The 22,120-nt window shown below is 36.6% G+C and overlaps 2 protein-coding genes across 4 annotated transcripts; both read left to right on the plus strand.

Moving 5' to 3' along the window:
* The first annotated feature begins 440 nt into the window (after positions 1–440).
* LOC128193935 (uncharacterized) lies at positions 441–3,697 on the plus strand. The gene is made up of 5 exons (XM_052868131.1): positions 441–1,165; positions 1,249–1,356; positions 1,445–1,537; positions 3,409–3,495; positions 3,595–3,697. Exons 1-5 carry the CDS (start codon positions 1,071–1,073, stop codon positions 3,695–3,697), a joined length of 486 nt encoding a protein of 161 aa, XP_052724091.1. The 5' UTR covers positions 441–1,070.
* Positions 3,698–12,489: 8,792 nt separating this feature from the next.
* On the plus strand, positions 12,490–16,293 carry LOC128194010 (uncharacterized). 3 transcript variants are annotated; one of them, XM_052868387.1, is made up of 3 exons: positions 12,490–13,490; positions 14,099–14,306; positions 15,875–16,293. In XM_052868387.1, exons 1-3 carry the CDS (start codon positions 13,308–13,310, stop codon positions 15,931–15,933), a joined length of 450 nt encoding a protein of 149 aa, XP_052724347.1. In that variant the 5' UTR covers positions 12,490–13,307; the 3' UTR covers positions 15,934–16,293. The 3 variants fall into 3 exon arrangements, with proteins under 3 accessions (XP_052724347.1, XP_052724349.1, XP_052724348.1); XM_052868389.1 differs by having other exon boundaries at positions 15,900–16,293; XM_052868388.1 differs by having other exon boundaries at positions 12,491–13,490; positions 14,117–14,306.
* The last annotated feature ends 5,827 nt before the right edge of the window (positions 16,294–22,120 follow it).

Raw genomic sequence — 22,120 nt, forward strand, 5'->3', positions numbered from 1 at the left:
GAGGGAACAACACTTTGCCAACCACAAACCACCAAGCTATTGCAAACAAACAACAACAAAATCCAAACTGTAACCAACAACAACAAAAAGGAGAAGAAGACAAATAAGAAAAACAACACCTAGCCACTACTATACCGTGTTCGCGCAATCTACCTGAAGAACCCTAATTTGTTTCTATCTATGAAGCTGACTGAGTTTTTTTCCAATTTTAAACACCCAATTTTCGCATTCATCCACCTCAACCTCCAATTACATAACACGTCACTATACACATACATCTAAATAATGACATGTGAACACTATTTCTACCAAATCACTAATGGATTAACTCCATTTTATTCTATTTAACGGAAGGGATGACGTTGACACAATGTTCATCAACATAAGACCAACTTGATACTTTATTTAAATCAGAGACCTTTTTGAGAAAAATAAACAAATCCGAAAAAAAAGGCTATTAAGCCTAAAATATAAATTTAAAGTGCCTAAAATATAAATTTAAAAGTTGACCTGAGAAAGTCGTCGGCAATTATTTGTCCTCCTAGTTATGTCCTCGTAGTTATGGTGTTGTTAGAACTTTCAAGCAATGAGTAGAATGGTTGTGATTTGCTCCTGAGCATTTCTCTGGAGGCTCCAATTTTGTTCTTCAGCAACAAAGAAGTTTCATCTGTTCCATGTCTCTCTCATGTAGAGATGATGAAATAGAAATGGACTTTCTTCGTGATGGGTATCAGGAAATGCACAGCAGAAACTTTGAAGTGTTTCTGAGTTTCAGAGGGAAAGATACGCGTGCTTCTTTCACTTCGCATCTCTACCAGTGTCACAAAACCATAGGGAATGTGGTACTACCAGTGTTTTACGACGTTAAACCCTCTGAAGTACGTCATCAAAGAGGCGACTTTGGGAAAGCATTTCAACGTCTTTTGAGCAACTTTTCGAGAGAGGAAGAGGAAAAGGTCCTGGATTAGAAACAGTTTTGGGAAAATATTTAAGGCATGATCATATTTTCACTACACATTGTCTCTAAAAAATAACATTTATGAAACTCATCACATATATGAAGCGGAGGAATGGAGATTAGTAATGCGATACAACTCCACATGGAACATTGGAGGGACGCATTTTCTGAGGAAGCTGGTACCCACTTAGATTCCAATAATTTACGGTAATTGAAACACTTTCTGCTTTCGGATAGTTATGTACACTTTCTCTAAAAGTATATTTATGAAATTGGTAACGTTTATCAAGTTCTCTACGGGAGATGGTTGATTCTGAGATATGGTGCCTCCGGGATCATTGGCGGGAGAAAGTTCGTGAGGCTTATGGTAGATATGGGGATAACCAACTATATTCCAGGTAATTGAAACAGTTCCACCTTTCAAATTTCTACTGTAATTTATTTTTCCCAAACATAATATCTATGAAATTCATAACATCTATCAAGGAGAAAAATTGACATAGAACTCCACTTGGAGAATTGCACTAAGGCTCTTCAAGCGGCTATTGCCATCCCAAGAAAAGCAGTCTCTATACCAAGGTAAGAGGACCTTTAGTAACTCTCTTAAACCCTTTTATTTTTCAACACTCTCTTCTGTTGGTTGAAACTCGTTTTGTTTCTATCATTTTGTTTAACATCCCATTAACACTTAATTTACTACTTATCATCATAATACAATATATATATATATATATATATATAATAAACCTCAAATTCATTCAATTAAAAAAGTTATACCAAAGGAGTTTCCTTTTTATTTATTGGAATTTAATATCACTCAAATTTCCATTTTAAATTTAGACCCTCAATTTTTTTCTTTGGTCAAAAGTTCTCTCCAGATCAACTTCACAAAGTTTATCAAATATGTACTTGAGCTAAACATTTTTTCTTAAGCAAAAATTGTCCTTAGAGCAACTTCCTAAAAATTATGAAATTTTTAATTTTAACTAAAAGTTTTCGCTTGAGCGAAAATTACCCGTGGAACAACTTCATACAAATTTTGAAATTTTCGCTCAGCTTTTCAAAAAAATTAAAATCGATAACACTTTATTTTTGTTCCCATACTTAAAAAAGTTAAAAAAAATACATTTGCATCTAATGATTTCAATCTAATATGGTCAAACCGAACTTATTCGCACTAAAAATAATCTTATCTTAAATCAACATATATCTCAGATTTTTAAACTAGAATTTAAACCAGTTTCGAACTTAAACCAACCAATTTCATTAAAAACTTGCACAACTATTTCAACCACAAACAATTCATTACAAATTATGCATAAAATATTTTATTGTGACTATTATGACCAAGCCAGATATAGACCGTGGAAATCTTTTACCCTAAAATTTTATCATAAATAAAACTAATTTTTCTTACCTTTTTAATTTTATTTTCTTTTGATTAAGCTTAAGCTCCCAACTTCACTACTATCATAGAAAGGCTAAACTTGTGGATAAAATACTTTGATAAGTGATCTAAACATACTATCATGCTCTAGAGTAATGGAGATTTGTCTTTCCCCCAAAAATGTCACGTTTAAAACCTATCTTAAGCATGAAATCCTTCTCCAAAACTAACTCAAGAAAAGAAAAGGGTAAATAAAAACTTACTCAAAAGCGTTCTACTCTCAACCAGGAGCTCTAAGGTTAGAAAGAGTGTTAAAGAGATTATCACTACATGTTACGTATCCGAGTCGGAGACGTAACTAACCACGATAATAGATAGAGAGATAACCCCTTAACTCTCACAGTAAATCGAAAGAACGGTAATTGAATGAACTTATTTTATTGATAAAAATATATAAATCAAAAAAACTAAACAATATCTGGGAACATAACCTCCTTAAGTCACTAGGGAGCATAACCTCCTCTACAAAAACTCAATAATCAAAAGGATACTGCTCTAATTACCGTAATTAACAATATTTTCCTGGAATGCTACTCTAATTATCGTAATTAATATATTTTCCTAGAATATTGCTCTAATTGCCGTAATTAACAATATTTTCCTAGGATATAGTTCTATTTACTATAATTATTATAATTACTTTCTGTCTATCCTAACTGCTGTCACAGTTAGGATAGTCTTCTTCAACTGATAGGCTCATGGTCTTCACTGCTCTGTATCGCTCCGCTCAGGCTCTCACCGCCTTTGGCCATTCGACTCTACTGCACCCCGTCTTCCATTGTTTAGCCTGACCTTCCCCCGCTTCCCACCCGTTCGGCTTGGTCTTCCTTTCTCCAACGTTCGGCCTTCTCCTTCTCTCCTAAACCTTTTTCTCTCATACACCTTCCAACCCCTAACACTATCACTCCTCTTGGAGAGATAATTGAAACACTTTGTGATTTCATGTTGGTACTTCACATTGTCTCTAATACTAACATTTATTAAATTCATGACATTATGACAGTTTTCAAAAACTGAAGGCTTACAATCGGATAGAGAGCCTTGTAGAATTTTGGAAGATCGCACTCTATGAGGCTGCTGAAATTTCGAGGTTGGTAGTCCAGCACTACAGGTAATGAAAAACCTACCTCCCAATTTTACTGAACTTCGTCTCTAAAAATAGCAAATAAAATCCATAATATTTATGAAGAGGAATAACGGATAATGAGATAAACTACATCGAGAAGCATGCTAGGGACGCACTTCGTGAGGCTGTTGGCATCTCCGGGGTTGTAATCCTCAATTCTAGGTAATGAAACACTTCTACTTTCTCTGATTATTTCTTTTAATGAAATACCATTACTTTATAGTTCACATTTTTATGTATCACAGTATCATAAATGCACAAATTTTAAATTTACTATTGTAAGACCTTGGAAATTTAACCCAAAAACCCACCTGCCAAATCTCATTTAATGCACCCAAAACCCTACTCAGACCATTTAAAACACACTCCCAAACTCGGCACACTGACGCCAGGTGTCAAGAACGGAAAGTTCGAAAATCAGTAGTGGAAGACAGGTGTCCGTATGAGAGTGCACGTTCGTTTTGCCTTGGGAAGAAAAATGATTTTTCTGAAACACTTCTTCCCACTCTCTTTGCATGCACCCTTCATCTTCCAAAAATCTGATCTTTCATTTTCCTCCTCCTTCTCTCTATAAAACCTTTTCTTCTCTCTATTGTAACTCACTACTCCCTTCTCCGATCCCATTTCAGAAACCATAGAAGATGTTCCAGCGTCATGAGCTTCATTCTGAACCGAACAGCTTCAGAATCTGAAACTGGTAAGTCGCTCGTCACTAGTTGTTGTTCGTATGAACATGCAAACCAAGCCTGGTTGCATGCATTCACTTTGTTTGAATCAAATCTTGGTTCTGTAACTTGTTCTAGTTTGAAAGAGTTGAGTGATCTTGAGGGTAGAAGTTGTAGTTGAGCGAACCAAGAACAATATGTTAGGACGTTTTCACTCACGAATCCAGGTAAGGGAAGCTTATTAATTTAATTTATATGACTATGTGTAGCATGAACGTTCGTTGAATTGATTGGATATGAAAATTTATGATGCTATGTTATGATGCATGAAATGTATGAGATTTCTGTGATTTGATGATATAAGATATGATTATTTGAATATAGTATAATTGTAGATGGGTGAGACTATATGTTAAAATTGAAATTTGATAATATTGACTATGATAAGAAATACCCCTTATGATTGTGTACGTACGTTACTGGACAGTCTTTGACCGTTCGGTTTTCTAGTGAAAATGATTTGGTAAGGGATTCTTTCATTCGGAAAGAATCCTAGTTGAGGACGAACGCCCTCTTTTATTAGTGCTACGTTTGAGCGTTCGGCCGAACGTAGTTGCCCGAGTGTTATGTAAGGAGTTGAGAAGTTTATAATTATACCTTTAGACACTTAGTCATTTCTAAATTCTATCTTCACCATCTCGTATTACCTTTAATTCTATTTCTATTATGAGTACAAGTCTGCGATGGGTCTCGACTCAAAGCGTTCGTTATGAGTGGCGCTCGGTCTTATACCGAAACGCTCGTCCTAGTATTAAATTACCAAACATGTGAAAATAGCGTTCGTCCAAATTTCAGTAAATCCGTGTACCGCGTTCGGTCATTGACTGACAGTCGGCTTTTATAATTAAATTATTCTCGGTATGGTCATCTAAACGTCTTGAGGGTCTTTATCCATTTTGGATTCGGCCTAGAGCCTTCCTACTTAAATTATTCTTTGCGTAATGATTTGATCTTCCTAGAGTCAGTTCATTCAACTGATTCGAGTAGAAAATGACGTTCGGTAAATCTGATGTGTCGGTTTTATTCGATTCTGAAGCGAGAATATCTCGGTCTAGTTTTTCACGTTCGTCCTCGTTATGAAGAGGGTTGAACGCTCGTTATTTTATGTAACTGTAATGAAAGACGAAAATGAGGTTAAAGTGAAGAATGATAATGAACGAACAATATATGAGATGAAATAATGATTGTGGATTTTTGAACGAGCGTTCCAGGGAGGAACGACTCATGTATGGATGAATATGAATATGGAATTTTGTAAAGTATGACTGTGGGCATGCTAATGCTGGCTGTTCATCCTGATGTTCCGTGAGTACTCGTCCTCACGTAGAGGAGGGTAGGTCATGTGTGGGAACGGCAGGAGGTCCTAGTCCTTAGGGGTACTTTGGATAGGGCTAACCTCGGGTGGCAGCTGATGTGATTATTCCAGTTACTACATCACCCGGGTGCAAGGACGCCTGTAGCTACGCAGATTCATACAGTCCGGACGGTCAGTCTAGTGATAGTTTTTGGATGATTATATATGTTGAAATATTCTTGTGTGTTTGGAATGTTTGATTTAAATGTTGATGTATGAATTAAATTACATAAGCTTACCCTTCGTTTTTTCTTGTGTTGTCTCGTCCTTGTACGTCCGTCCTGTCATTGCAATGATCATCCGTGTGGATGTGAGCAGACGACGAGGCATTGCTAGAAGACGTTATCGAAGAAGAAAACCTGGTAGACGTGGAAGTCAAAACCGAGCCCTAGAGCGTTCGTTTATTTTAGATGTTAGCTTTTTAGTTTTTGAACGTTCGGTTATTTGATTTTATAAAACCGTTCGTCCTGAACTTCTATTAGTTCTGAATTAATGTATGGAATTCTGTAATTAAAGCCTTTTGGTTTATGAACTCTAATCTTAGTGTAAGACTGCATTGTTTTACTGTTAAATGTAATTAATTCTATTATATGGTGATTACTGTATGTTGGAATGTTACAACTATTAACCTTTTAAATCAACCTTTTCACTGTTGTTATTTTCCTCGTTAATTTTCTAATTCAAAGGTCATGTAGAAAGAATCTTATAAATAGATAAATATTCAAAAAGATGAATCCAGAGGAAATATGTAAGAATGAGTATGGTAATCGACTGCTGATATAGAAAAGATAAACTTAAATATTCTTGTTAAATAATATTTAAAATTAATTAGAAACTAATACGAATGGTTTTATTATACAATAATTGTAGTTTATTTAGCTGTGTTTTCTGGAAATCAAGCAAACATTGGTTACAGTATTAACAACAAGAGCATGCTTGTATCGTGTTCATAAAAAACCTTGTTTTTATAAAACAAAAAACACTAAGAAAAATGTGAAGGAGTGAAGGAGAACCAAAACGTTTGTAGAATAAAAACAGTGAGCTGAAAAATGGGAAAGGGGAAGTAGAATGTGGAGTAATCTAAACCGGTTATAATATCTAACCCCTATTGAAAAATAATCTACATCAGTTCTAAGTTTAATAGGTATAGAACTATTTGTATTTTATTACAATTTTGCCACCACACCAATTTTATACCTAATTTCAGCACAACCCGGGTAGAAAAGCTTCACTTATTTACAAAATTGTCACCGCACTACTTTTTATATCTAATAGATTTCAACCAGTATAAAAAATATATTTTTTACTGGTGTGACCATTATGCTCATGAATGACGTCGACATGATATTCTTCTACGCGTCTTCTACGAGTAAATATTGTAGGTCGTCTCCTTTCATCATGTGCTGAAGATGAAGGCTCACCACGAGAAGAAGAAGTCTCACCACGAGAAGATGACGCACCTCTAGTTTTAACAATTTCTATTAACCAATTATATGCAAAATAACTTATATTATATGTATGGTTTATAATAACAAACAAATACAAAAAAAATATATAATTACATAATAATAAATATTGAAACAAATAATAATTAATCAAAAAATTAAATATTAATAATAATTAGTTAATAAATAATACTTAAATAACTACATATTATAACAATTAGAAATTACAAAATAAATTAAGAAACAAAATAATAAATGAAAAATTTCAAACAAATACAAATTTCAAATTAGATACATTATAAATAATATTTAAAATATATGTCAAATATAATAAAAATTAAAAATTAAAAAAATGTCAACAATTCAATAAAAAAAGTTTAAAAAAACCACAAAAACAAAACAAATTAAATAACAATTAATAAAGGAATAAAAACAAAAAAATTATACAACAAATAATTAAATAATAATTCATATTAAAAAATAAAATATCAATAAATAATTATAGATTTAAAAAATTAAAAAAAAAAAAAAATTTCAAATTTAAGAAAAATTAATTATATTAAAATTAAATTTAAATAAATATGAAATATAAAAATAAAATACAAATTACAAAATATATATTTAAATAAACTAATAAAAAATATAAAAAACAAATCAAATTAAAAAACAATAAAATATAATAAACCAAACACTAGTACAGTTAAAGACAATGGCACCGGTTATTTTAGCTTATAGGCACCGGTTCTTGACCCGATGCGTATGTAGACGAGGTAAAAAGTCTACGATTTTATGCCTCCGTTATGAACCGAGACAAAAACGATACAGGATTACAACTCGGTTCAAGGAGAACCGAGGTAGTATGACAGGATTACAACTCGGTTCAAGGAGAACCGAGGTAGTATGGTCTTCTTGGTTTCCCCCGCCGACCACCATCCGACTTTCTCACGCTGCCAAGCACCATCCGACTTTCTCACGCTGTTTCCCCCGCCGACCACCATCCATCTTTCTCACACTGCCAAGGTTTCCCCCCGCCGACCACCACCATCTTTCTCACATCAGACCACCCAAAACACCACCGTAGACCACCTTCGTCCTTCGCGAGAATCACCCCGCCACCCAATTTGCGAACCACCATCTTCTTCGTCCATCATAAAAAATTTACAGACCTGCAAAAAACACCTCACACCAGCAATCTCATCCTCCTCACGCAATGCCTTCATCAATCATCCAACCACCAAAACCCACCATCACCACCGTGAGCCAAATCGTGAGTTCCTTCATCTCCAACAACCTCCTCATACTTCGTCCATGAAACCTGCAGAAAAAATCCCCAAATTAGATGGAAACCCTAATCGCGAATTAGATGAAAAAATCCCCAAATTAGATGAAACCTGCAGAAAAAACCCTAATTGCACATACACAGAACAAACGTGACAGAGGGACGAGCACGCGGCTGAGGAGCGAGCACGCGGCGGAGGGGCGAGCACGCGGCGGAGGGGCGAGCACGCGAAGGAGGACCGAGCTTGCAGCAGAGGGGCGACGAGAAGCTGCGGGGGAGGCGGCACCGTGGATTCCTTGCGTTGAAGAAGAAAGCGTGAGTGAGGGGAGGGAGGCGCGAGAGTGATGGAGGGGAGAGTGAGGGGAGGGAGGCGCGAGAGTGAGGGGAGGGAGGCGCGAGAGTGATGGAGGGGAGAGTGAGGGAAGGGAGGCGCGAGAGTGATGGAGGGGAGAGTGAGGGGAGGGAGCGCGAGAGTGATGGAGGGGAGAGTGAGGGGAGGGAGCGCCAGAGTGATGGAGGGGAGAGTGAGGGGAGGGAGCGCGAGAGGGATGGAGGGGAGAGTGAGGGGAGGGAGCGCCAGAGTGATGGAGGGGAGAGTGAGGGAAGGGAGGCGCGAGGGGGAGGCGAGAACGAGAGTGAAAATATCTGTGGGTTATATGCCTCGGTCCTTCTTGGCCCGAGGCAGTAGAAGCTGATACGCCTCGGTTCTACTTATCAACCGGTGCAGTATACTTTTTTTACCTCGGGTTTCTCTTAACCGCGTCAGAAACTGTGTCAGAAATCACTCATTAGGCACCGGTTGCTTTTACAACCGAAGTGGTAACCCTTTTTGGCACCGGTCAAGTCTGAACCGAGGCCTATAAGGTCTCGTTAATTACAAAAATGCCACCGTGTCTGAATAGACAGCGGTTTGGTGTAAACCGAGATCTATTGTGCGAGTTTAAAAGCCCATTTTGTACTAGTGAAATATAAAGGAAAAGCTTGACCATAGTTCCAACTGCGGTGCGGTATGAACCGCAGTTCCAAGTGTGGCAATCGCATTTTCAACTATGGTTAGATCGCATTTTAATTTGCAACCGCACTTCTAAGTGCGGGGAGCTATGCAACCCTTCTTCCAACGCTGGTGTGCTCTCACCAAGTGCGCATCAACCTTCGTCCCATTAGTCCAGAAATGCATCCCAGTCCAAAAATCCCAACACATACAAACAACACATACAAATACTTCATACAAATACCACATACAAACAAACATACAAACAAACAGACAAACGAGTATGAACATATACAATCTTTCTATGATACAAAGCTTAAGGAAAGAACAACCAACCTGGACGCCTGATGAGTCAATATTTTCTCAACTTCATTTAGTTTATTGTGCTAGAATTAATCGGGGAATTGCACTTAATTGTCCAGTATTTTCCCATTTTTCTTAATTATGCTTAATTTGACCTATAAATTTTTATTTTCATTAATTTGAATTATCTGAGGGTAATTATTTGTATTATTAACTGTAGGGATTAATTTCTTTTGGAAAACAATTAATTAGGAGACAATGTTTGCTTCATTTGCATTATGAAAAAATTGCACGGTTCATGTCCAATAAGGTGAGTCTATGGTTTTTTTTCAAGCAAGCTGACATGGAAAGCAAAGCACATGGGTCTCTTGATTTTCCAGCAGCACGTGAAAGAGGAGTGCAAGCATGATTGGAAAAGCTTTAAAGAAGCGGTGCTGGATGGGAACGCTGGAAGAAAAACATCATGGCCCACAAATTGAAAGAATTTTCGGTTCTTTAATGCTTTCAAGGAACGTCCAGGAGATGCTTTGAGAGGTGCAGCTGCCCACACTTGCACGTACAGCAGCCTGGTCCAGCAGCGGCCCACACCTGGCACACACAGCAGCAACACGGCTTGGTTCAGCAGATGGCAACATGTCCAGAGTTGGTGTGCACACAGAGCAAGGAGAGAACCACGGCTGGCTGGAGAGGAACTCACGGGATTCCATTCAGTTTGTGTGCACGGGAATGAGTTGAAGGAAGCGTGGGAGGATGCAGCACATCACGGATCCAGCACGCCCAGCAGAGCACGTTAGGAAGCACTTCTTCACGTCCAGCAGCTTGAGACGGTCAGCTTGGGAGGAGTCTCGGTCGGAAAGAAGCAAGCAAAGGGCATTCCAGTAGCCACCTTGAGAGAAGAAAAGGGAGAGGTGCACGGTGAAGCAAGGAAGAAGGAAACCCAGCTTGCACACGGTCCATCACACGTCCAGCACTTCACGGTGGTTGCTGGAAATGAAGGAAGAAGCGAGCTGGTCCAGAAGAAGAAGAAGACGTCCCAGCGGAAGCGCATGGAGACCTTCACACGGACATGGAGCTCTCGGTCCTACAGCAGCTCCCATCTAACAGCTTGGAGTGGAGCACCACGGAAGAAGCTGGCAGCAGTGTGCTTACGTTTGGTGGGAAGACAGCAGCAAGCTTCACGTTGGCTACTAGAAGTAAAGAAAGAAACGGCAGCAACTGGACCAGCAGCAGCGCATCCAGCAAGCAAGCCCAGCTACGGTCTTCACGTCCGGCATCCCATCAGCACACGTGGTTGAAGAAGTGGTGTGATGGCTGATCAGGAGGCACTCTCGGGTTTCCAATTCCAGCAGCTTCATGCAGTACGGATGTTTTCATTTTTTTAAGGAGAGAATAGGATGGTACATAGTGGGAGTGCACGGTGATTAAGGAAGGAAGAAATAGAGTATTAAATTTGGGAGGTGGATGTCACGCCTGGATGGAAGCAATGGACTTAATTAAAATAAAGAAGGAGAGTGTGCACGTTGGAAGCAATGTGGGGAAAACAAGAGAGCAGCATGCCACACACCCACGGCAGCAAAGCATGGGAGAAAGGCACCATGTTCCACAAGCACACACGGCCAACAATAAAAAGAAGGGAGTGCCGTGGAGGAAGGAAGCCAGCAGTTTTAGTTTTTTTCCAGTAGAGTAGAGTAGTGTAGGGAGCTTGGTAGGTAGAGAAGGCCGTGAGGTGAGAATGCAGAGAGCTGGACCAGGGACTGGCTGGAACGGGACAGAGGATGAACAGTGAAGAATATCACAGTACAGAATGGAAGGCTACGGTTGAAAATGGTGTACACACTAGGTTCCAATTTTATGTTGTTTGTTGTAATGAATTTAAATGCAATGCACAATTTGGTTTAATTTCCTGTTGCTGGAATTTCAATTCTATTTTACTGTTTCATTTGCTGATGTGATTTAAATTCTGCTGTAATTTAATTTCTGTTGTTGTTTGTCTGCACTTTAATTCCTATTGTCGTTTTCAATGTGTTGTTGATTATTTCACTTTAAATCATTCACTGTAATTTTGTTCTCTATATTTTGCTACTGTAATGTTGATTTTGTTTTCATAATTAAAATTTACTGTTTTCTGTTTTTACTGTTTACTGTATTTCCATTTTCTGTATTTTCATTTTCTGTATTTTTGTTTTCTGTTTTGGATTTATTTTTATTGTTTCATGTTGCTGTAATTTCGTTTTCATTGTACCAATTTCGTTTTTATTGTTTTAATTTCGTTTTATTGTTTTGAATTTTATTTCAACACTTTCTAATTTTATCCGCAAACAAAATCACAAAACCCTCCCACTACGTGTTGACCTGAGACTGAACCGCAATTTGGTCCTCGAGAGACGACCTAGGAGTCACTTTCTAGTTTATACTGCATTAATTTCGTGCAATCAAATTTGACGGACCGCGACACCCGCATCAACGCCCAAGCTAAGAAGAACCACCATTGCAAGGTGCTCACCACGATACCACCACAACGACCACCGAGGACACGTCTGTGCGCTCATTTTGTTAACATTATTGTTAACTCATTGGCAAGTGTACCAAATCGTATCAAGCAATATAAAATGGTAAAACCAATTATCGTATCCCAGAAGACTCACGACACTAAACAATCGTGTAATTACTTAACTAATTAAGACTGAAAAACTATTTTGTTGGCTTTTAAATACAAATGCAACAAAAGTAAATATGAATGCAAATTGTTGGGGTTTAGATTTCACCTACTTCCACTACAGGAAAGAGCGTAATTACCTACGGGAATTTACCGACGGCCTTTAGGCCTTCTGTAAAGTGTTGGTCACATAATATACCGAAGGCAGGTAGGCCTTCGGTAATGTCAGCGATTAGAAATTTGGTTTTTTTTTCTCCGAATTCCCCAATTTCAGAATTCCCTCGTCTCCCCATCCCTCGTCTCTTCAATTTCAGAAATCTCTCTCTCCCCTTCCCTGGTCTGTTCGTCATCACCGTAAGGCGAAGTTGGTCACCCTAAGCCATTGTCGTGTTGCTAATGCGGAGGTGGGTTCGTTGGTGGCTATTACTTTGGAGGGTGGTGACTCGTGGAAGTTGGTGTTTGCGTTAGGGGTGGTGGCGGTCAGTCGGTTCGACATTGTGGTTTGACGATGCGAGTTTAGTGGTGTGGATGTTGACGGAGGTTCGTTGCTGGGTGGCGCTCTTCCATTCCCTACTCTCTGTTCGAAGCGGTTCGTTGGTTTGAAGCGTGAGGTTGTCGCCCTAAGGCGGTTTGAAGTGGTTGGTGTTGCAGACGCTGACGGCGGTTCGTTGGTGGCTGGTTTGTGGCTAGGGTTCGTGTTTTGGTCCTTGTGAGTGTTGCGACAGAGGTAGGGGTTGTTGGGTTGGCGTGTCGAGGGCGTTGCAGTGAAGTAGTGTTGGACTGAAATTGACTGAAAGAGGAAGGTTATTGGGTTTGGCTCCAGCGATGCTGATTCAAATGACTAGAAAAAGAAGATGGGCGAATCCAACGTTGGTAGTGAGAGTGTTGGTGCTGGTGGAGGGAGACCAAGGCTTGTTCTGCAACCTCGGTCTCTGTCGGTGTCCAATAAAGGGGGGGATGGGAATATGGGGAAACCTAAGGGGTTAGTCCATTCGAAGAAGCGAGGCTAAGGGAACAAACCTGATGGGATTGCCTCAAGGATTGTATTTCTTGGTGAGGAATAAAAATCACTTTGATGAATTGAAGAAAGCTATGCTACCTGACTTTTTGTGGACCAAACCTGAGGGTTTCCCGGATGAGCTTCCACTGTATGAACTGCTCAGATCTGATTGTCGGCAGCTTGCGAAGCAACTTTCGTGCCACCAGGTATGTGGCAATTGGTGATTGCCTACATTTCTTTTGAATTTTGCATTGGTTTACGGAGTTTCTTAAAGTCTGTGAATTATGTTGTACATGATCAAATAGTTTTCTAGTTAGATTGTGAAATGAAACACAGTCAGTGAGGAGATGAGAGATGTGTTTATTAGGATGAACGTCAGGGTTTATGCTACTGTTTTTAATAGATAACTGTGTTAAATTTGGATTTTGCTTTGAAGCAGGAATTATTATTTAAACACAGTTTATTTGGTTTGTATAAAGTAATAATATATCCATCCGCTTCACAATGATCACATATTGTCTGGTACTTTTGTCTCTACTGAATAAGTGAACAGAATGTTGTTTATTCCTAATAGCATCATAGTATGGGATTTGTGTATCTGGGTATCAAAGCTTTGACTTATTTCCGTGCTTTATTATCTTAACATCTACTGGTTGAGTTACAAAATTAGTTTAGCTTTTGATTGATTCTATATATTGATAAGTCTAATGTAGAATGATATTATATCATTAATTGTGTAACACTAATATCAGTCTTATTTCTAATTAGAATCTGAACTAATACTCCATGAATATTGTATATCCTGTTTTACAAGTGTATCACGTTCTTGAAGGACATTGCAAGTGATGGTTGCTTCAGCCTTGGTATGTTGGCCCGTATGGAACCTACTTTGTGTGAAAAGAATGTCTGGATGTATCCACGATTATTTTGGAAAACTGGACTGCTTGGACAGGTGCTGTACCTTGAAGCACATGCTATTGGAATCTTAGCAACCGGAATTGGTTGCTTCTTTGATGACCCTGGTATGATTCTTTGTTCACCACTGCTTTGAGAACTTTTATGGTTTGCTTTCAGGATTATGTTATTGGTAGTTTCATTTGGATGAAGCAAAAGCCATATTAATTCGTATAAGTTACAATTTTAATTGGAAATTACAAGGGCTTATGTGTTATGTAGAGTTTATGAATGTTTTGGGTGATTTGATTGAAATGAATTGGATGATGTTCCGAAAACTATGGCCTTATATAAGTGCTATTGGATGCATCTCTGTTCCGGAATCTAAAAGCCTTGGATTAAATGCAATTGGAAGAACAATACTTCTTTTTCCCATGAAAAGTCCACACATCTTTTCACTTTTGATCAATTATTGATGTGGTTGAACGTTTATCTTAATTGCTTTTTTGCATGAATAATTGGAAGCATTGTACCGTAAATATCAATTCCAACTGTAATTGATTTGATTGGCATGGTTATAGATAGATGTACATGATTCATAGGTCAAAATTAACCTGTGAAATACTAAATGAGTTGATTTATATAAATGAAGTTTGAAGAAATTTATTTGCTTAAATTTCTATAAAAATAGATTTATTCAAGAAGAAGTACATTAATAAATTAAGTAATATATTAAGTAATAAATTAAGATGTTTGGCCTATTATCGAGAAAAGACCTATTCATATATTAATGGAAAGATATTTATAGTGCATCATTAATCTTATTTTTAAAAGTTGAATTTAACTCGTATGGAATATTGAACTTTTTTGACTTTATCAAAGTAAAAGTAACTGAATCTTATAATAAATATGAAAAACGTAATTGATTGGTTGCATATGCTTCTCTTGTGTATCGTTTCAAGTTGGCTTTATATTCCTTTATTGCTATTTTTTCCAATAAATCTGATTGATTAAAATATTAGTGAATATAATATTTAAGTTAATTAGATTTTTCTAGTAAGATCGAGTTTGATTGTTGCACAGATAAAGAGACGAGATATGAGTGTATAAATCAAATTTTGTATTTGATTTTATCAAATATAGCGTTTTGTGAATTTCGATAGGAGTATAAATTAATATTTAAATTTTGATTTTATTTATAATTGAACCAAGTGCTCAGAATTATTACGTGCACGTCTGAAATTGTAGCAAGTATAAGTAGCACGTCTGAAATTGTTACGTGTCTCGTGCTCATCAAATGTTGATCCTTACACTTATATATGTCCTTCTTCATATGATACGTGTCTCTTCATATGATACGTGTCTCTGCAAATTGTTACGTGTCTCTGCATATGATACTACATATGTAAGAGGTGCTATATTAATTACTTTATTGTCAGTTTAAGTAGGTTTTAAACCCCTCTCTTGCATATCTTACCCATTATATTTGCTAATTATGTGGGCATAAAGCTATTTGTGTCTTGTTTATTTTTCAATACTAAAGTCTTGCATCATAAATTTCAATTCTATTCTCTACCAATCTTTTATGATTCTACATCTTAACTGATTTTTCTGATCATACTTTCTTGTCAACCATCATAATTGAGTGTTTGGTTATGGGTAATTGATCTGAAAATTGCATCTTCTCATCTTGCAGAAGTAACCGTTTTACTTATGTTCAGAACAGAACAAGATTTGTGTCTTTGGGTGCTGTGAGCAGTGATTTAGTTGAAGAGAGTGTGGAAGGTGATGACCTAAGGAGCAGAATCTTGAGGCTAAGGCTCCCCAAGCGAAGCGCCACAAACATTCTTCAGAAATGGGTCCTTCAAGGGAATCCTGTTACGCTCTCTCAGCTTCAAGATATTTCCAAAGAGCTTCGAAGATCACAAAGGAAAGTAGTGCAATTGCTGTTTGTTTTGTCATATCATGCAGTATGTATCAGATTCGTTTGGTTAATTGTAGGTGTAGTGCATTAGGAATTCAATTTTGTACGTTGTTATTATTCGATCAAATTGACCTGTCTGCTTAAGTGGTCGGTGAACTTGTTCTAGTGCATTCACAAATTGTGTTTTTTTTTAATTGGATAAGTGCAGATTTTTCAGAGAAATAAATGAGCTGTTATAGTGAATTGGAATTTGCCTTGTAATAAATGAGTTGTTATAGAGAAATAAATGAGCTGTTATGTGATACTGTCTTTCGGTAATTACCGAAGGCTTTTGTCCTTCGGTAATTACCGAAGGCTTTTGTCCTTCGGTAATTACCGAAGGCTTTTGCCCTTCGGTAATTACCGAAGGCCATAGGCCGTCGGTAATGGTTAGCGACAACATGTTTACCGACGGTCTAATAGCCGTCGCTAATCCCTCGGTAAATTGTCATTATCGACGGCTTTTGGATGTTACCGAAGGATTCTGGCCTTCGGTAATGCCCTCCTTTTTTGTAGTGTTCACTTTCATGCATATAAGAATTCGTCTTCTTCATTAAAATGTCAATGTCGCTTTCTGAATTACTTAGAACCTGATGTCTCAGCATAAAAAACCTATCCCTAATTATTAGACCACAATGTCTTGCATCCCTAATAATTAATTCTACATTACGAAAAGAAGCTTAAGACAACCAAACGTTTTATCCCTATGTCTAGGCAATAGTTTCTTTGGGTGAAATCCTCTAGATCATGATTCATAAGTGTCGGTATCAGGACAACCAGTATCGTAGAGTCGCGCAGCAGAATAAAATAAGCGAAAAGTGTGTTACGGTCACAAATCAAGTTTCGATAGTCTGTTTTAGAAAATTTATTTTCTTAGAGAAAATTTATCGAAGAATTGATGTGCAGAAAATATAAAGAGTGTAGGGAGTAGAAAAATTCACACACGGAATTTTTATCTTGGTTCGAATCAAAAGATTCTACGTCCAGTTGTTAATCACTATAAAAAGTGATTAATGTTTTCACTAAAAATAGTTCAACAGATTACAATAGAGTGAAAGAAAATACAATGACAAAACCTCCCTTCGACGAACGAACCGGAAGGGTGCTTCCTTCGACCAACGAACCGGAAGCAAGCAACCACACTTTCCTTCGACCAACGAACAAGAATAGTGTTGTCAGAATCTTCCTTCGACCAACGAACTGGGAGAATAGCAGTGTTGCCAACTCGAAGAGAACCGCTCCGACCTTTGACACACAAAGCGCGAGCTTCTCCTATTCACGAGACCAGGCAATGCAATGAACCGTCTTTTTAGAACTTCCTCAGTTACATTGTATTCTTAAAAAGCTCAGAGTTAACCCTCTAAGGGTTTTAAAACAACTATTTATAGACAGTTGGTCTGAAATTGAAAAGACACATTACAACTGCCAATGATAATCGATTATTGTTAGTGATAATCGATTGTTTAAGTCTGTTACAGAGTTTTTCAAAAAGTGATAATCGATTATCCTTAGGAACAATCGATTATTCCAGGGACTTGGGCAGTTCTCATCAGGACCGGTGATAATCGATTATTTGAAGTAATAATCGATTATTCCATAGCGAAATGGTTTTTCAGTAAAGCTCATGATAATCAATTATTCTACCATATAATCGATTATATACGTAACTAACTTAAAGATACGAGATTTCTAAGTGTTCACATGTTGAAATCTTTCCTAATACATTTGCAAACTACAAAAGTGCTTTTAAAACAATTATAACTTAATTCTTCGAGTTTATTTCTTGCAGCATCATCAAAATCATTTATCTTCAAAGTACCAATGCTCCTCATTGGTAAAAATAAGATATTTCTCAATACTCAAATAAATCAAGCATCAAGTCATGAATGGCCAAAACATAACAAGCATTAAGAATAAGATAAAATCACTAACATTCAATGAAAGAAGCATAAAATGTTTAAATCATATTCAAATACATGAAAGTTTAGAGGTTACATCATCCCCAACAACCAATGAGTTTAGTTCTCCATCGTCATGGAAAACCTTAGTGTACAATGGAAGAATAAGATAAAAACCCTAAAAAGAGAAGAGGAGAGCTCCCACATCCCTAAATCTGCCTCCAAAGGGGAAAAAAATGTGTTTGTATGCTTTAGCCATCAAAAGATACCAACCATAGTGTGTAGAAGCCTTTAAATAGATCAAAATTGGATAATGGGCCAACATCGCTGATGCTTAGTGCCCTAAGTGGGGCAACCAAGCGAGCTGCGAGAAGACTGGCTAGCGCCTAGCACCCTGGATAAGGGCAAGCATGCGTCCTTGAGAAGAGGTTGGCGCTCAGTGCCCCTAGAAGGGTGCCCAAGCGCTGGTGCTAGCTACCTAGCGCCGAGGGCCCCTGAAGGGGGCAACCAAGCACCATGCGCCTTCTTCAACCTTCTACTCCGATGCTTTTGTTGTGCCTCTTGAGTTTCGACTCCTTAATACTTTTGCTCCTCTTCCAACATACCCATAACCTACAAAAATTAAGGGAATTTAATGATAAAATCATAAAGTATAAACTCAATTCACTTATTCAAAAAGCTAAACTAAAAACAAGAGTTCAAGTAAGCTTCTAAGTCAAAAAGAGTTGATTTAATATCAAAATTGCATCACAGATAACGGTATATTCAACTGTTATCAATTATGCGCAAACATATAAGCCTATAAGCTTTATTAAAGACACTACCAAAAATTACAATAACAACAACAATTAATTAATTTTAATTTATCTCTTTAATACTTTTATCATTTGATACCATACCATAATTAAATATTTAATATTAAAAAATAAAAATAAAAGATATTTTTATTTTATCCGGATCTTACAACGTCGGCGCTGCCCACTGTGACCTGAGCGAGGTGTCTAATTGTTCGTGGGATGAGGGAGGCTAGTCGTCGAGGATCCTTGCTACTTTTGTTATTGCTCCAATCGTCGAGGGACCCTGTTGTGGTTGTTGCTGCATTGGTCATTGAAGGGATCTACCGTGTTTCCTGCTGCACCGATCGTCGAGGTAAGCAGTGATTTAATTATTGTGTTGAAGCTTGCCTATCTTTGCTTTTACCTCTATGTGTTGTTGCTTTACTTTGTAGGATTTTGAGAAAGACACAAGTTAATGTCCTCAGTTCAATGACTTGTGTTGTGTTGTGTTTATCTTCTTCTTTGTTAATTCTAGGTTTCTTTCAAGATTATGTATTTTTTAGTGTTGTATGTTATTCAAAGCGCTTAGACTTTTTTTATGAGGAACTTGATAGAACTAATGAAAGATTGTTGCTTTGGGAGGGTGTTATATTATCTTTTTTCTTTATGTCCATTGGGTACATTGGTTAACTCTATTTTTTATGTTAACTCTTCATTTAGACAAGCTTTCAGGGGTAACATTGGATAATTAATTTGTTTTTATTGAAGGATGTTTGGGAGAAATTTGTGTGTATTTTGGGGAATCATTGAGTGATTGTATGCTTTGGTTTGTATTTGCTGAACTTAGATTTTATTCCAAACGTGGTAGTAATGTTGCTACGTGGTAGTAATGTTGCTAGTGTTCATAACCAGATGTAATTGTGTAAATGATGATGTGTAATTAATTGGAACAAATATTATAAAGAAAACACTAATAAGAAAATAAGAATGGGTTAGAAGAAGTCAATTAATATGAGTGCTTATTCTTGTTTCTACATTGAGATTCTTGCAGGGTAGTAAACATTAAACAATGTAAGAAAGTAATTATCTTTTTAGTGTAAATCAAATTTTTCTTAAGTTAACATGTCCTTATTCTTGTGTTTTTCCATTTAATAGTGATGAATGTAATAAAAAATCATGCTTGTGTTTTTCTTGTTTTCAAGAAGAATTAGTTTGGTCTGATATAGTTATTATTTTCTTATAGAGCAAACAGTTTCTCGCATATCATATGTCTCTAACATTGGTTACTTGAATTTCTACATTTTGTTTGCATGGTCTCAACACCCAATTTCGTCCGGATAAGTTAATAAAATAAAAATTAAAAGTAAAGGTAAAATAACAAAAATAATAGAATAATAATTAATGGTGGATAAAGGAAAAAAAGGAAAAAAGAAAATAATAAAATAATTTTTCTTAATGCAATAATAATTTGATATGGTAATAATTTGAATCAATATTATGCCAATAATTATAAGCAATAGTTAAAAATAATATACTTGTTGCGTCAGTTACTTTTTAAAGAGAAAAATATATTTTCTGACAATAGTTATAATGAAAGTTTTGAATATTATTTGATTTGTTTTCTGGCAACCAAGACCATTTCTTTCCCTTTTTTGTTCATTGTCAATTAATTTAAAATTATGACAAGATTATCATAATATTACAATGTGTGTATATAAATACGCACCCTGTGATAGAAAAAAAGGGAGGAAAAAAAGAAAGAGAGACACTTTGAAATAAGAGAGATAGAAAGAGTGAGAGGAAAATAAGTTCTCACGTTAGAGAGACTCTGCCAAAAGAGACTACCAAGGAAGAACTAGAGGAGTACTAAAAGCTGAAAAAGGTATGTCACCTCTGCACCCTTCTTTTTTCTCTTTTTATTGCACTTTGAAGGTTTTCTTTCTAAAAGTATTATTTTCTACTACACACAAATGACGTGTTTTTTTAAAATCATAAATTTTGGAGTATAAGTACTCGTCGGCCCATGGCCGGTTTCTTTCATTTTTCCCACCATTCTTGAAATAAAAAAATACAAGATCTTTAAAACAAAAAAATATGTCAATCTTGTTAAACCAAATCCTTGTCGGTTTGCTTTTCAAAAATCTCAAACAATCCATAATCAGTTTTAAACGAACTCACAAACCTTTTTCTAGATAAAGAACTACGTGATCCCTGATTGTCCATCATAAATGGATATACATAGGAGCAAGGTCAATCCTTGTCAGGTTCATAAAACAAAAAAAATATTTTTTGTTTCTTATTAGTTTCTTTATATAATTATTGTTTAGGGAAAATTAAATATTTTGAAAAACCACGTCAACTTTGTACATTTAATTAAAGGTACTGCTTTTGGGCAGGTGCAGTAGGGTGCTAATACCTTCCTTATGCGTAACTGATTCCCGAAACTAAAATCTAGTTTTCGTAGACCATGTCTTATTTTATGGTTTTCCATAATTTTTCTACAATAAATTATGGTGGTGACTCCCAAAATATTTTTCTCAAACCCATTTGTTTTCGATTTGTCGTCCCATCGCGATCCCAATTGCGACACATGGTTTATTGCTTGGAGAGTGTAAGTCATTTGAAATGCAACAAGAAATGTTCCTGCAATAAAACATCTTCACAACATACACCCCATGAATCCTTTTACTAATGTCCCTCTTCATCTTTTTAGAAAATGGAGCATGCCAAAAACTAACACTTACATCATCTTAACCTAAGATTTTTCTTTTTTTAATTTTTTGTCATTTCATTTAATGATGTTGGAGAAATGACAAGGAAGTTGATGTCTGATGCTTCATTGAACCCAACAAGTCTTGTTGTGGTTTCCATTGCAAGTGCTTTTGCTTTGTCATGTATTCTATATACTACATGGGACATCTAAAGTTAGTTCTTGTTAAAACCTCGACAAGTGTACTGAATCGTATCAAGTAATAATAATTGGTAAGACCAAGTATCGTTTCCCTAAAGACTCACGGCCTAAACATTCACATGATTTCTTGATTAATTAGGACTTGTTAACGAAATCATTGTGTTTGTAATACGGAAAATAAATATGCATGCAAGTTTGATCAATTGGATTGAAAAATGCAAAAGTGATTGATATAAAATATGGAATGATTATGTTGTTGGGGTTTCCGACTTATCCTATCCACCCTCATGTATTTATGAATTCATCTTCTTCATTAATGTTAATGTCACTTTCTAATTTACCTTAAACCCGATGTCTCGGTGAAGAAAGCCTACTCCTAATTACTAGTTCACAA

This window comes from Vigna angularis, chromosome 9 (genome assembly GCF_016808095.1).
Source record: "Vigna angularis cultivar LongXiaoDou No.4 chromosome 9, ASM1680809v1, whole genome shotgun sequence".
In the NCBI taxonomy this organism is placed as follows: Eukaryota; Viridiplantae; Streptophyta; class Magnoliopsida; order Fabales; family Fabaceae; genus Vigna; species Vigna angularis.